The following is a 16,879-nucleotide window of genomic DNA, read 5'->3' as shown; positions in this document are numbered from 1 at the left end:
ATGGGAATCTTACGCGGCAATGCCACTTGCTCACACGTGCCTAGCTTTTACACCATGGGATTCTTGTTCACTGGCGCATGTTTGCTTCAATTTCAATGAGGATTAAGAGTAGCAACTAATCTGTAATGACAGGAAGAAATGACACGGTATGTCACATTTATAATGTGACAGACAATTTATCATGAGTTAGTTTTAATAATTTAATGCTGAACAATTTTATGCAACTTGCAGGACAAACAAAATTTTGAGACATGCTATCAATTATCCACAAGCTGTAATACTGCTCTATAGAATACAGAATGAAAAGGAAGCTAATTCCAATATCTTCAGAATTTAAAATACAAGACTTAAAAAATGTTCACCATAAACTAACTACCACTGGCTAAATTTCACAGCATACCTCTCATCTCTTGAAGATGTACTATTTCGCTGAAAGCCAAACTCACTGGAACTCTGGTCTTGCTCTTTATCTATACGGAAGTCCCAGACATCTCTAGTGACAATACGACCACTGCCAATACGTCTCGACTGCACTTCACGGTGGCTTGGATCCCTACAAATGATTTTACATTTTAAACAATTTTTCATTAAGGAAACATGAACCATCTTTTTTTCCTTTTCAGCAAAATATTTTCACAAGACTTGCAAACAACAAATGTATTGCCAGTGATATGTATATCAGACCTAAAAGATTTTGTATCTTGCAACAAACACTAAGGTACAATCATCAGCATCAGTTTACACTTCGCAGGAGAAATTAGTGAAAATTAGTTGCAATATAAACCGCAGCATCAGAATGCCACAAATATTCAGACATTTCCTTATATGGGTTATATGGGAAACTGTTGGAGGTAGCAAGGAAAATGTGGCAAAATTTCACTGTCTCGCCACTTCACTCACTACTTCCCTGTTTGTTGGAGTAAATCTCAACTTCCCTACTTGTCCTGTTGATTCCTGTGTTTAATGTTCTCACCTTTACATCAGTTTTTTAGTTTCACAGTTTAATGGGAGTTAGAATAGAAATCTGACATTTTCACATTTTTATTCGATTATAAGATATGCAATTTTATTTATTAAATACTATGTACATTGCAAACTTTATGAAGTATTTTATTCCTTTTTTTAAATGTCTGTACCTGTTAAAATGTTAAAAATATTATGTCCATTACTTAACATCAAATGAATTCACTAGCTTTCTATATGGAAAGCTGTGGATTGCAGTATTACAAAGGCAACATTACGCTGCTTTTATTGATAGGACTGTCGAAAACAGCTTTCCATAATATAAACTCAAGCTGTACGTAGATGTTCTAAGAATTCTGTTGGTACGCTGACCAGTGTGGATACCCAAAAGGTAATCTACTTTCAGATTGTACAAAACATTGTTATGAATGTTAAAGAACTAAGCAGAACATCTTTGATAGGAACTATGAAGGAATGATTGGTGGAATGGAGGCTTCTGCACCTACTGAAATTTTTGGTTGACCCACAAATGAAAATAGTGTTACTTGAAGTTCCTAGGTGATGTGGGGGACTCTAAAGCATACAACAGTGTAGTAGCAGCAGTTTTCTGGTGAAATTATTATCACAAAACTGAAATAAGTTCATCACATCCACAAGATAATGGGCACTACGCTGAGGAAGTTGAAACCAAGTCAGAGAAACAAGAAACTTTACAATGATGAAACAGTATGGGCTGTACTGTCAGACAGAATTTATCAATTACAAAAATACTAAGGGATGTCTATTAGGAATAACCATAATTGTTCAGAATGAGGTAGGCAATATGGGCTACCTTCTTCCATAAACTTAACACAAACGAATATACCAACTTTGCCTTCCCCAATTAGATTCATGGTGCAAGTATATCAATGTCCAATACTCAAATACTTCATATGGCCATGAACATTTGGTCTCAGAAACAATCAAAGAAGTCAAGGCCCATTTACAGAGACCTGGCACATCCTGAAAGTGTCTACACAGGCAGACTGAATCCAAATGAGTCCATCTCATATGGAATCACATGCCGGAAAAATGTTTTTGTGGTTAGGAAAACACTTGATGCTTTTAATGATAGCAATATTGGTAGGGTGAAAGTGCTACAGCGTATGGGAATTATGTATGGAGTAAACTGCATCAGAACTTGAAGGTTCACAAACATTCCACGTAGGAAAAATATATCTAAAAACAAAGATGATGTGACTTACCAAATGAAAGTGCTGGCAGGTCGACTGACACACAAACAAACGAACACAAACATACACACAAAATTCAAGCTTTCGCAACAAACTGTTGCCTCATCAGGAAAGAAGGAAGGAGAGGAAAAGACGAAAGGATGTGGGTTTTAAAGGAGAGGGTAAGGAGTCATTCCAATCCCGGGAGCGGAAAGACTTACCTTAGGGGGAAAAAAGGACGGGTAGACACACACACACACACACACACACACACACACACACACACACACACACACACATATATACAGACACAAGCAGACATATTTAAAGACCAATATGTCTGCTTGTGTCTGTATATGTGTGTGTGTGTGTGTGTGTGTGTGTGTGTGTGTGTGTGTGTGTGTGTGTGCGCGCGCGCGCGCGCGCGCATACCCGTCCTTTTTTCCCCCTAAGGTGAGTAAACATACACACAAAATTCTAGCTTTCGCAACAAACGGTTGCCTCATCAGGAAAGAGGGAAGGAGAGGGAAAGACGAAAGGAAGTGGGTTTTAAGGGAGAGGGTAAGGAGTCATTCCAATCCCGGGAGCGGAAAGACTTACCTTAGGGGGAAAAAAGGACGGGTGCACGCGCACGCGCACGCGCAAGCGCACGCGCACACGCACACACAGACATATTTGAAGACAAAGAGTTTGGGCAGAGATGTCAGTCGAGGCAGAAGTGCAGAGACAAAGATGATGTTGAATGACAGGTGAGGTATGAGTGGCAGCAACTTGAAATTAGCGGAGATTGAGGTCTGGTGGGTAACGGGAAGAGAGGATGTATTGAAGAGCAAGTTCCCATCTCCGGAGTTCGGATAGGTTGGTGTTGGTGGGAAGTATCCAGATAACCCGGACGGTGTAACACAGTGCCAAGATGTGCTGGCCGTGCACCAAGGCATGTTTAGCCACAGGGTGATCCTCATTACCAACAAACACTGTCTGCCTGTGTCCATTCATGTGAATGGACAGTTTGTTGCTGGTCATTCCCACATAGAATGCATCACAGTGTAGGTAGGTCAGTTGGTAAATCACGTGGGTGCTTTCACATGTGGCTCTGCCTTTGATCGTGTACACCTTCCGGGGTACAGGACTGGAGTAGGTGGTGGTGGGAGGGTGCGTGGGACAGGTTTTACGCTGGGGGCGGTTACAAGGATAGGAGCCAGATGGTAGGGAAGGTGGTTTGGGGATTTCATAGGGATGAACTAACAGGTTACGAAGGTTAGGTGGACGGCGTTGTTAAGGCTCACTGGCCACTTGACCATCTTCTTCTTCTGTGCGAATGCACAAACAGTGCCCGAATTCTTATAGGAATCGGCAACGCGCCGTGAGTAATCAGTATAATAGGCGGGGGCACAACGAATGTAGTGAGAGACAATGCGTTGAGAATGTGGGTTTCGCGGGAGGTGTGCCAGAGATAAATCCCTGCAGTCGCGCTTTCCTCTGTGTCCTCGGTGGCTCAGATGAACAGAGCGTCTGCCACGTAAGAAGGAGATCCCGGGTTCGAGTCCCAGTCAGGGAACACATTTTCATCTGTCCCCGTTGATGTATGTCAATGCCCGTAAGCAGCTAAGGGTGTTCATTTCATTGTAATTTCATTCTAACGAGCTGCATGGTCACCGATGGTATCTGTTCTTTCGGACATGTCCAAAAGAACAGATACCATCTTAGTATATGAACAGAACTTATCCGTACAAAATGATCAAGAGGACGATACAAGATGTGGCGCAGCTTATGAGTGATTAAAAATAAGACATACAGGATGATTATAATTAAGCCTCCAGTAGTTGAAATGGTCCCCATGAAAAACAAGCAGTCATAGGACAAAAACTTAGTGCAAGCAACTGTAAGCACACGTGGTAGAAAAGTAACTTGTAAATCACCAATCACCAAAAGTAACATTTTAATTTCCACATGGGAGGCTATCAATTAACTGCATACCAGATTAGAAACATTGCTCACAATGTTATGGCAGCCACGAACTGCACCATTTCACAACTGTTCACAGCACTTTTCAATCATTGGACCATGGAATGTTCAGCTGTCTTGACAGTTCACGCACTGCTTTGAGATTGTACATTGCGTCCAGTATTCTCTGCCATGTAAACAGTAACTTCTTTAAAATTTGTGGTGCAATTGGCCATATGCCTCTCCCATGCGGAATTCCCAAATTGCCAGTTAATTTGAACTTCCAAATCTTTCTTCAACCTCTGTGCGGAAAGAGAACCCTCTTTATTTTCCTTTAATGCACTGATATTCATGAACGGCAGCAGAAGCAGCACTATTGCTGACTTGACACAACAGCTTTATAAGCAAAGCACTGCTCACCTTGTTCAGACTCTTTGACTACCTGCACTTGTAATGCACATGATGCTAGTGTTTCAACCGTACTTCACCAGACCAGTACTGGCACTTAGCAGCAAATCATGACAGTAACACTACCAACAATGTGAATCCTGCAGCACACAGCCTGGAGATTATTCCTATGAAGCTGGGTACCCAAATGGTAAATAGTTTCCCGTCTACACTGCCTCAAGTAGTGTAAATTTAGTAACAACCACCATGTATATTAAGGAAGCTTCAGTCATTTGAAACTAAGTCAGATTTTCAGGGAGTTGCAACATACGTATACTGAGTCTACTGAACTAAAATACAAACAAATACAATTGAAATTATTTTTAAAAGGCACAAAAAATTATACAAAATTTTGATTAAAAAATTGTATTTCCCAAACCAATGGCTGAAATGCAATTATTTCTGTTCAATAGACTAAGAACATAACTTCTAATGTTCTGCGGAAGATTCATATCCATTGCTACAGTAGTTTCTGAAATACAGGGAAGTCATGCAATGAAATTTTAATCTTATTAATATAGTGCATTTCATCTATCCTTAATCAACAGTATGGTAACAGGCAGTATTAATGAAGTTCAGGTGTATCTCGTGTCATGGCTCACCAAACTACATGTACATAAATGTGCATACATATGCTCCTGTTTGGTGAGCCACAATTTATGTTTGAAATAAATAAATAACTTCCCCAGCAGACTTAGCCACATCTTCAGAAATCAGAGACATGGCTCGATCCATTGCTCTTACCTGCAGTTCAGGTATGGCAAAATAGTAAATAGTCTAGCATTTCACTCCACAAATGATTTCATATATGCTGTTGGTTTTGCCCACAATGATGGAAGAAATTGTACTTTCAAATGAGTTTTTAGAACTTAAAATGCCTTGGCAACTTTTTGAACAAAACTTCCAGAATCAATAAGTAAGAAACACTGTACGCCAAGTTTGGTTCAAAAGGTTCAAATGGCACTGAGCACTATGGGACTCAACTGCTGAGGTCATTAGCCCCCTAGAACTTAGAACTAGTTAAACCTAACTAACCTAAGGACATCACAAACATCCATGCCCGAGGCAGGATTCGAACCTGCGACCGTCGCGATCTTGCGGTTCCAGACTTCAGCGCCTTTAACCGCACGGCCACTTCGGCCGGCAGCCAAGTTTGGCTATCATTAATAGAAAAACAGGCTTTTTGACAGAATTAAAAATATGAGCAGCAGAGTGAAGAAGTAGAAAGACATGCACAAAAAGTAGTAGTAGTAGTAGTAGTGGTGGTGGTGGTGGTGGTGGTGGTGGTGGTGGTTAGTGTTTAACGTCCCGTCGACAACGAGGTCATTAGAGACGGAGCGCAAGCTCGAGTTAGGGAAGGATTGGGAAGGAAATCGGCTGTGCCCTTTCAAAGGAACCATCCCGGCATTTGCCTGAAACGATTTAGGGAAATCACGGAAAACCTAAATCTGGATGGCCGGAGACGGGATTGAACCGTCGTCCTCCCGTGTTGTTGTTGTGGTCTTCAGTCCTGAGACTGGTTTGATGTAGCTCTCCATGCTACTCTATCCTGTGCAAGCTTCATCTCCCAGTACCTACTGCAGCCTACATCCTTCTGAATCTGCTTAGTGTATTCATCTCTTTGTCTCCCTCTACGATTTTTACCCTCCACGCTGCCCTCCAATACTAAATTGGTGATCCCTTGATGCCTCAGAACATGTCCTACCAACCGATCCCTTCTTCTAGTCAAGTTGTGCCACAAACTTCTCTTCTCCCCAATTCTATTCAGTACCTCCTCATTAGTTATGTGGTCTACCCATCTAATCTTCAGCATTCTTCTGTAGCACCACATTTCGAAAGCTTCTATTCTCTTCTTGTCTAAACTAGTTATCGTCCATGTTTCACTTCCATACATGGCTACACTCCATACAAATACTTTCAGAAACGACTTCCTGACAAATCTATACTCGATGTTAACAAATTTCTCTTCTTCAGAGACACTTTCCTTGCCATTGCCAGTCTACATTTTATATCCTCTCTATTTCGACCATCATCAGTTATTTTGCTCCCAAATAGCTAAACTCCTTTACTGCTTTAAGTGTGTCATTTCCTAATCTAATTTTCTCAACATCACCCGATTTAATTCGACTACACTCCATTATCTTTGTTTTGCTTTTGTTGATGTTTATCTTCTATCCTTCCTTCAAGACACTGTCCATTCTGTTCAATTGCTCTTCCAGGTCTTTTGCTGTCTCTGACAGAATTACAATGTCATTGGCGAACCACAAAGTTTTTATTTCTTCTCCATTGCTAGAAATGTAGGTTTGCCTTTTCTTAATCTAGCTTCTAAGGTAAGTCGTAGGGTCAGTATTGCCTCACGTGTTTCTACGGAATCCAAACTGATTTTTCCCGAGGTTGGCTTCTACCAGTTTTTCCATTTGTCTGTAAAGAATTCGCGTTAGTATTTTGCAGCTGTGACTTATTAAACTGATAGCTCGGTAATTTTCACATCTGTCAACACCTGCTCTCTTTGGGATTGGAATTATTATATTCTTCTTGAAGTCTGAGGGTATTTCGCCTGTCTCATACATTTTGCTCACCAGATGGTAAAGTTTTGTCAGGACTGGCTCTCCCAAGGCTGTCAGTAGTTCTAATGGAATGTTGTCTACTCCCGGGGCCTTGTTTCTTCAACTTAGGTCTTTCAGTGTTGTATCAAATTCTTCACGCAGTATCATACCTCCCATTTCATCTACATCCTCTTCCCTTTCTATAACATTGCCCTTAAGTACATTGCCCTTGTGTAGTCCCACTATATACTCCTTCCACCTTTCTGCTTTCTCTTCTTTGCTTAGAACTGGGTTTCCATCTGAGCTCTTGATATTCATACAAGTGGTTCTCTTTTCTCCAAAGGTCTCTTTGATTTTATTGTAGGCAGTATCTATCTTACCCCTAGTGAAGTAAGCCTCTACATCCTTACATTTGTCCTCTAGCCATCCCTGCTTAGCCATTTTGCACTTCCTGTCGACCTCGTTTTTGAGGAGTTTGTATTCCTTTTTGCCTGCTTCATTTACTGCATTTTTATATTTTCTCCTTTCATCAAATTCAATACTACTTCTGTCACCCAAGGATTTCTACTAGCCCTCGTCTTTTTACCTACTTGATCCTCTGCTGCCTTCACTACTTCATCCCTTAAAGCTACCCATTCTTCTTCTCCTGTATTTCTTTCCCCCATTTTTCTCAATTGTTTCCTTATGCTCTCCCTGAAACTCTGGACAACCTCTGGTTTAGTCACGATTATCCAAGGTCCCATCTCCTTAAATTCCCACCTTTTTGCAGTTTCTTCAGTTTTAATCTACAGTTCATAACCAATAGATTGTGGTCGGAGTCCACATCTGCCCCTGGAAATGTCTTACAATTTATAACCTGGTTCCTGAATCTCTGTCTTACCATTATACACTCCTGGAAATTGAAATAAGAACACCATGAATTCATTGTCCCAGGAAGGGGAAACTTTACTGACACATTCCTGGGGTCAGATATATCACATGATCACACTGACTAAACCACAGGCACATAGACACAGGCAACAGAGCATGCACAATGTCGGCACTAGTACAGTGTATATCCACCTTTCGCAGCAATGCAGCCTGCTATTCTCCCATGGAGACGATTGTAGAGATGCTGGATGTAGTCCTGTGGAACGGCTTGCCATGCCATTTCCACCTGGCGCCTCAGTTGGACCAGCGTTCGTGCTGGACGTGCAGACCGCGTGAGACGACGCTTCATCCAGTCCCAAACATGCTCAATGGGGGCCAGATCCGGAGATCTTGCTGGCCAGGGTAGTTGACTTACACCTTCTAGAGCACGTTGGGTGGCACGGGATACATGCGGACGTGCATTGTCCTGTTGGAACAGCAAGTTCCCTTGCCGGTCTAGGAATGGTAGAACGATGGGTTCGATGACTGTTTGGATGTACCGTGCACTATTCAGTGTCCCCTCGACGATCACCAGTGGTGTACGGCCAGTGTAGGAAATCGCTCCCCACACCATGATGCCTGGTGTTGGCCCTGTGTGCCTCGGTCGTATGCAGTCCTGATTGTGGCGCTCACCTGCACGGCGCCAAACACGCATACGACCATCATTGGCACCAAGGCAGAAGCGACTCTCATCGCTGAAGACGACACATCTCCATTCGTCCCTCCATTCACGCCTGTCGCGACACCACTGGAGGCGGGCTGCACGATGTTGGGGCGTGAGCGGAAGACGGCCTAACGGTGTGCGGGACCGTAGCCCAGCTTCATGGAGACGGTTGCGAATGGTCCTCGCCGATACCCCAGGAGCAACAGTGTCCCTAATTTGCTGGGAAGTGGCGGTGCGGTCCCCTACGGCACTGCGTAGGATCCTACGGTCTTGGCGTGCATCCGTGCGTCGCTGCGGTCCGGTCCCAGGTCGACGGGCACGTGCACCGTCCGCCGACCACTGGCGACAACATCGATGTACTGTGGAGACCTCATGCCCCACGTGTTGAGCAATTCGGTGGTACATCCACCCGGCCTCCCGCATGCCCACTATACGCCCTCGCTCAAAGTCCGTCAACTGCACATACGGTTCACGTCCACGCTGTCGCGGCAGGCTACCAGTGTTAAAGACTGCGATGGAGCTCCGTATGCCATGGCAAACTGGCTGACACTGATGGCGGCGGTGCACAAATGCTGCGCAGCTAGCGCCATTCGACGGCCAACACCGCGGTTCCTGGTGTGTCCGCTGTGCCATGCGTGTGATCATTGCTTGTACAGCCCTCTCGCAGTGTCCGGAGCAAGTATGGTGGGTCTGACACACCGGTGTCGATGTGTTCTTTTTTCCATTTCCAGGAGTGTATAATCTATCTGAAATCTGTCAGTATCTCCCGGCTTCTTCCATGTATATAACTGTCTTTTATAATTCTTGAACCAAGTGTTTGCTATTATTAAGTTGTGCTCTGTACAAAATTCTACCAGGCGGCTTCCTCTTTCATTTCTCACCTCCAATCCATATTCACCTACTACGTTTCCTTCTCTTCCTTTTCCTACTATCGAGTTCCAGTCACCCATGACTATTAAATTTTCGTCTCCCTTCACTATCTGAATAATTTCTTTTATCTCGTCATACATTTCATCTATTTCATCATCATCTGCAGAGCTAGTTGGCATATGGACTTGTACTACTGTCTTAGGCGTGGGCTTCGTGTATCTTGGCTACAATTATGCGTTCACTATGTTGTTTGTAGTAGCTTACCCGAACTATTTTTTTATTCATTATTAAACCTACTCCTGCATTGCCCCTATTTGATTTTGTATTTATAACCCTGTATTCACCTGACCAAAAGTCTTGTTCCTCTTCCCACCGAACTTCGCTAATTCCCACTATATCTAACTTTAACCTATCCGTTTCCCTTTTTAAATTCTCTAACCTATCTGCCAGACCAAGTAACAAACCAAAACATCTAAAGCAATGGGGAACGTAATCCTGGCACAATTTAAAGTAATGTATGAACCATCTCTGTCAAGGGTATCAGGTAAGAGTGTCGAATGAATTATTTTTCATTCCCCAGGATGGCTGTGAAGGTGTTATTGAGGAATATCTGATAATTTAAATATTAATGAAGTGGAACCATGTTTGACTTCCACCTGAACTTTTTTTCCTTTCGAAGTTTATTGTTTGTTTCCTGTACCGAGTGTTCAATGTACATATTGAATAAAATGGGGATAGGTTATAACCCTTTCTTCATTCACTTCTCAACTAATGCTCCCCTTTCATGTGCTTCAACTCATAACCATGGAGCAATGAGGTGTGATAGATACAGACTTTGAAGTACGATACTGAGGCGAGTGGAGCTGCCTGTTGTAAGTATAGGGGTTGCTCTTTTTTTTAAGGATAGAAGTCATGGCAGTGCAGTAGTAGCAGAAAACCACAATCAGAAGTGTTTTTTGTCAGAGTACGAAAATCTCATGCATAAGAAAGAACAGAAGTGAAGGCAGACTGAAGATGAATGCAGTATAAACCTTTTTTTAAATTTTGGCATAAAAAGTAACTAAGGAAGTTACTAATCTTTCTTCACAACATAGCTTCCTCAGAATTCTAGCAATACTATCAGGTATTGGGAAGTACATACATTACAGCTCAATGAATGTAGGCCTGTGATGATGAAACTTCGTGATGGTGCAACATTTTCCCAACAATGGCAGGTACTTTGGTTGATGACATCTGCATTCTGGCAGTTGAAAAATGTTCCACCTCATGATCAGTCTGCAAATGCATGCTGCACAGTTTCTTCACCCAAGGAAAGAGAAAGATGGCACTAGGTGCCTTATCATGAAAAAACAAGGATGGCGCAAAATCTGATAGCCTGAACAAGCAGCATATGACTAACACAGAATTAGCTGGGATATTATCATCCCCCCCCCCCCCCCCCCCCCCTCCCCGTAATAGCTCCCTGGAACACTTCGTTGCAACAATCTCCCTTAATATCTGCAAAATATTTCGGTAGTATGCTCTTATTGTATGTTTGAATATATACCATCCCAAAAACTTGTATGCATCACCTTGCTCAATGACAGGTAGCACTTCAAATAACGGAAAATCCAGGATGGAATGTAACAATACAAGAGAAGGAAAGTTGCTAATCAACATATAGCGAAGATGCTGAGCCGCGATAGGCACAATAAAAAGATTCACACAAACATAGCTTTCAGCCATTAAGGCCTTTGTCCAGCACACACACACACACACACACACACACACACACACACACACACACACACACACACACACCTGCAATCTCTGAGAGCTGAAACTACAGTGCGAGCAGCAGCACCAGTGCATGATGGGAGTGGCGACTGGGTGGGGGTAAGGAGGCGGCTGGGGCAGGGGGGATACTAGGAGAGAAGGTGCGGAGGGGGGAGGGGCAAGTAGCGTAAAGGAGATAAATAAAAATAAAAGAAATTAAAAGACTGGGTGTGGCGGTGAAATGACGGCTGTGTAGTGCTGGAATGGGAACAGGGAGGGGGCTGGATGGGTGAGGACAGTGACTAACGAAGGCTGAGGCCAGGACGGTTATGGGAGCGTAGGATGTATTGCAGGGAAAGTTCCCACCTGCACAATTCAGAAAAGCTGGTGTTGGTGGGAAGGATCCATATGGCACAGGCTGTGAAGCAGTCATTGAGATGAGGGGTATCATGTTTGGCAGCGTGTTCAGCTACAGGGTGATCCACTTGTTTTTTGGTCACAGTTTGTCGGTGGCCGTTCATGCGGACAGACAGCTTGTTGGGTGTCATGCCTACATAGAATGCAGCACAGTGGTTGCAGCTGAGCTTTTAGATCACATGACTAGTTTCACAGGTAATCCTGCCTTTGATGTGATAGGTAATGTTAGTGACCGGACTGGAGTAGGTGGTGGTAGGAGGATGCATGGGACAGGTCTTGCATCTAGGTCTATTACAGGGGTATGAGCCATGAGGTAAGGGATTGGGAGCAGGGGTTGTGTAAGGATGGTCGAGTATATTGTGTAGGTTCGGTGGACGGCGGAATACCACGGTAGGAGGGGGTGGGAAGGATAGTGGGTAGGACATTTCTCATTTCAGGGCACGATGTGAGGTAATCGAAACCCTGGTGGAGAATGTAATTCAGTTGCTCCAGTCCCAGATGGTACTGAGTTACGAAGCGAATGCTCCTCTGTGGCCGGACTGTGGGACTTTGGGAGGTGGTGGGAGACTGGAAAGATAGGGCACGGGAAATTTGTTTTTGTACAAGGATGGGAGGATAATTACTGTCAGTGGAGGCTTCAGTGAGACCCTCCGCATATTTAGAGAGGGACTGCTCGTCACTGCAGATGCGACGACCACAGGTGGCTAGGCTGTATAGAAGGGACTTCTTGGTATGAAACTGGTGGCAGCTAGCGAAGTGGAGGTATAGCTGGAGGTTAGTAGGTTTGATACCGACGGAGGTACTGATGTAGCCATCTCTGAGGCGGAGGTCAACATCTAGGAAGATTGCTTGAGGGCTGAGTAGGAACAGGTGAAGCAAATGGGGGAGAAGTAGTTGAAGTTTGGAGGAATGTGAATAAGGTGTCCTCACCTTCAATCCAGCACTAGACAGCTGTCATTTCACTGCCACACACAGTCTTTTAATTTCTTTTATTATCATTTTTATTTTTCTCCTTTCTGCTACTTACCCCCTCCCCCTCCGCACCTTCTCTCCTACCCTCCGTCTAAACTGCAACACTTCACTGCAGGCCACTCCCAACATACTATCACCCCTCCTCCCCGCCCCAGCCTCCTCCTTACCCCCACCCAACCACCACTCCCGTCATGCACTGGTGCTGCTGCTCGCAGTGTAGTTTCAGCTCTCTGAGACTGCAGATGTGTGTGCTAGTTGTGATTGACACATACATACACACAAAATTCTAGCTTTCGCAACCAACGGTTGCTTCGTCAGGATAGAGGGAAGGAGAGGGAAAGACGAAAGGATGTGGGTTTTAAAGGAGAGGGTAAGGAGTCATTCCAATCCCGGGAGCGGAAAGACTTACCTGGGGGGGAAAAAAGGACGGGTATACACTCGCACACACACACATATCCATCCACACATATACAGACACAAGCAGACATATTGGCTGCTTGTGTCTGTATATGTGTGGATGGATGGATGTGTGTGTGTGTGTGTGTGTGTGTGTGTGTGTGTGTGTGTGTGTGTGTGTGTGTGTGTGTGTGTGTATACCTGTCCTTTTTTCCCCCCCAAGGTAAGTCTTTCTGCTCCCGGGATTGGAATGACTCCTTACCCTCTCCTTTAAAACCCACATCCTTTCGTCTTTCCCTCTCCTTCCCTCTATCCTGACGAAGCAACCGTTGGTTGCGAACGCTAGAATTTTGTGTGTATGTATGTGTGTGTTTGTGTTTCTATCGACCTGCCAGCGCTTTTGTATGGTAAGTCACATCATCTTTTGTTTTTAAATATATTTTTCCCGCGTGGAATGTTTCCCTATTATATATATAATGGAGGGAAACATTCCACGTGCGAAAAATATATCTAAAAACAAAGATGATGTGACTTACCAAACGAAAGTGCTGGCAGGTCGATAGACACACAAACATACACACAAAATTCAAGCTTTCGCAACCAATGGTTGCTTCATCAGGAAAGAGGGAAGGAGAGGGAGAGACGAAAGGATGTGGGCTTTAAGGGAGAGGGTAAGGAGTCATTCCAATCCCGGGAGCAGAAAGACTTACCTTAGGGGGGAAAAAAGTACAGGTATACACACTCTCTCGCATGCGCACCTTTACAAATGTGTGTGTGTGTGTGTGTGTGTGTGTGTGTGTGTGTGTGTGTGTACTGCTGACAAAGGCCTTAATGGCCAAAAGCTGTGATGGTGTGAATCTTTTTATTGTGCCTATCGCAGCTCAGCAACTCCGCTATATGGTCAGTAGCAACTTTCCTTCTCTCGTATTGTTACAGTTAGCACTTCACAATTTTTAGTGGTAATAAATCCATGCTTCCACTCCTTGCTTTGCTTTTTTGTCTCATGTCTTGTTTTTAGAGCACAAAAACAACTGGGGTCATATGCTCCATTTCAAAACTGTAGAACGTGAAGACAAAGGGAGGAATTAAAAAGAACTACACATCAATCACAATCAACAGAAGTGAAGACAACTAAAAACAGGGACATTGAGAAAGGTCTATGAAATACATCAGAGAGAAACAGGAGTCCAGAACTAAAAATTAAGTGGTCTTCACCATATTGCTAAGACGGATAAAAAGTAAAATGCGCATTGTTTGCTAGAACGGCCGATAACTCAGATGGCAAACACAAACGGGAATTTAAGTGGTTAAGAAAGGGCATTCCACCAGGAAATGCCGGATAGTCAAAAGTTGAGCGCAATGTGCACGAAGTTGTTGGGAGCACCACTTAATGAACGGTGATGGCTAAGATGACAGTGCCCAATAAGCAACCTAGTTAAAACGATGATCTCGCGGCAAGAGGTCATCCAAGCTGCTAGGAGAGGCTTAATAACCCAGAGCTTGTTCCCATGAAGGGAGAACCAGTGCCAAAGTGGCACCACCTGCTGCCGGACGGCAACACAGATCGCTGGAGGGAATGTAAGAACTAACGGCTGAGATACAGGGACTGCAGCCTTGGCAGCAGTGTCAACAGCCTCGTTTCCTGTCAGACCAATGTGACCACGAACCCACTCAAACATAACTGACTCCATCAAAGGTGAGGAAGTGACAGCTTTTCTGGACCCATTGTACTAAGGGATGGACACCGTACAGCACTAAGGGATGGACACCGTACAGCACTAAGGGATGGACACCGTACAGCACTAAGGGATGGACACCGTACAGCACTAAGGGATGGACACCGTACAGCACTAAGGGATGGACACCGTACAGCACTAAGGGATGGACACCGTACAGCACTAAGGGATGGACACCGTACAGCACTAAGGGATGGACACCGTACAGCACTAAGGGATGGACACCGTACAGCACTAAGGGATGGACACCGTACAGCACTAAGGGATGGACACCGTACAGCACTAAGGGATGGACACCGTACAGCACTAAGGGATGGACACCGTACAGCACTAAGGGATGGACACCGTACAGCACTAAGGGATGGACACCGTACAGCACTAAGGGATGGACACCGTACAGCACTAAGGGATGGACACCGTACAGCACTAAGGGATGGACACCGTACAGCACTAAGGGATGGACACCGTACAGCACTAAGGGATGGACACCGTACAGCACTAAGGGATGGACACCGTACAGCACTAAGGGATGGACACCGTACAGCACTAAGGGATGGACACCGTACAGCACTAAGGGATGGACACCGTACAGCACTAAGGGATGGACACCGTACAGCACTAAGGGATGGACACTGTACAGTACTAACAAGGGAACCTCCCCATCGCACCCCCCTCAGATTTAGTTATAAGTTGGCACAGTGGATAGGCCTTGAAAAACTGAACACAGATCAACTGAGAAAACAGGAAGAAGTTGTGTGGAACTGTGAAAAAATAAGCAAAATATACAAACTGAGTAGTTCATCGGAACACATACAACATTAAGGACAATAGGATCGCAGGAGTGCCATGGTCTGGTGGTAACGTGAGCAGCTGCGGAACGAAAGGTCCTCGGTTCAAATCTTCCATTCAGTGAAAATTTTTATTTTTTTATTTTCAGTTTATGTGACAAACTTTTATGTTTTCATCACTTTTTTTGGGAGTGATTATCACATCCACAAGAAAACCTAAATCTGGCAAGGTAGAAGAATCGCCAAGTGTACAAGTTAGGTGGGTCGACAACATATTCCTGTCATGTGGTGCACATGCCGTCACCAGTGTCGTATAGAATATATCAGATGTGTTTTCCTGTGGAGGAATCGGTTGACCTATGACCTTGCGATCAAATGTTTTCAGTTCCCTTTGGAGAGGCACGTCCTTTCGTCTACTAATCACACGGTTTTGCGATGCGGTCGCAAAACACAGACACTAAACTTATTACAGTGAACAGAGACGTCAATGAACGAACGGACAGATCATAACTTTGCGAAAATAAGGAAAGTAAACTTTTCACTCGAGTAAAGACTTGAACCAAAGACCTCTCGTTCCGCAGCTGCTCACGCTAACCACGGGACCACTGCGCTCTTGAGCTCACATTATCCTTGATGTTGCCTATCTTGCGCATGGACTACTCAGTTTGTATATTTTGCTTATTTTTTCACAGTTCCACACAACTTCTTCCTGTTTTCTCAATTGATCTGTGTTCAGTTTATGAAGGCCTATCCACTGTGCCAACTTATAACTAAATCTGAGGGGGGTGCGATGGGGAGGTTCCCTTGTAAGGGATGGACACTGTACAGTACTAAGGGATGGACACTGTACAGTACTAAGGGATGGACACTGTACAGTACACACAGGCTTTGAAGGGCACTGACATGTCTTAGTGATACAGCATTTGTCCATGGTTATTAGGTGGCTTAAAGATTCATTTGGAGTGGTCTGATACAGCTGCAACATTTCCACTGTTGCCTCAATTCAGCAGGCCTTCTGAATAGGAGTAATCAGTCACAGTCCCCTGCAGGCTGCAACCTTGGTCATTTGATCTTGGCTGTTTCGAGAGCTATCTTACCTGTTGTAAATTTAATGAATCAAACTAATTTTTAGTTTCAGTCACTGCTTTAGAAAATGTGTTTGAGGAGAGTGTTCCAAGGAACGGCAATGTCATTTGCTACACCACATAGGAAACTAGTGTCTCCTACTTTTTAATAAGATCACTTGTTCCACACCGAGATC

General features: G+C 44.1%; 1 protein-coding gene across 6 annotated transcripts in view; it reads right to left on the bottom strand.

Annotated features, from left to right (window-relative positions):
* The window catches only part of LOC126418536 (eukaryotic translation initiation factor 4E transporter), a 320,599-nt gene that overhangs the window by 185,279 nt on the left and 118,441 nt on the right, over positions 1-16,879 (bottom strand). For 5 of the 6 annotated variants that reach the window (XM_050085342.1, XM_050085344.1, XM_050085348.1 and 2 more), the window contains exon 6: positions 401-553. The exons of the other annotated variant lie outside the window; for it this stretch is intronic. In XM_050085342.1, coding sequence (XP_049941299.1) covers positions 401-553 — 153 coding nt within the window. The remainder of the gene's footprint in view (positions 1-400; positions 554-16,879) is intronic. 6 annotated transcript variants of the gene reach the window in all.

The sequence above is a fragment of the Schistocerca serialis genome, chromosome 9 (assembly GCF_023864345.2).
Source record: "Schistocerca serialis cubense isolate TAMUIC-IGC-003099 chromosome 9, iqSchSeri2.2, whole genome shotgun sequence".
Classification (NCBI taxonomy): Eukaryota; Metazoa; Arthropoda; class Insecta; order Orthoptera; family Acrididae; genus Schistocerca; species Schistocerca serialis.
This window is presented reverse-complemented; position numbering and strand designations above follow the sequence as displayed.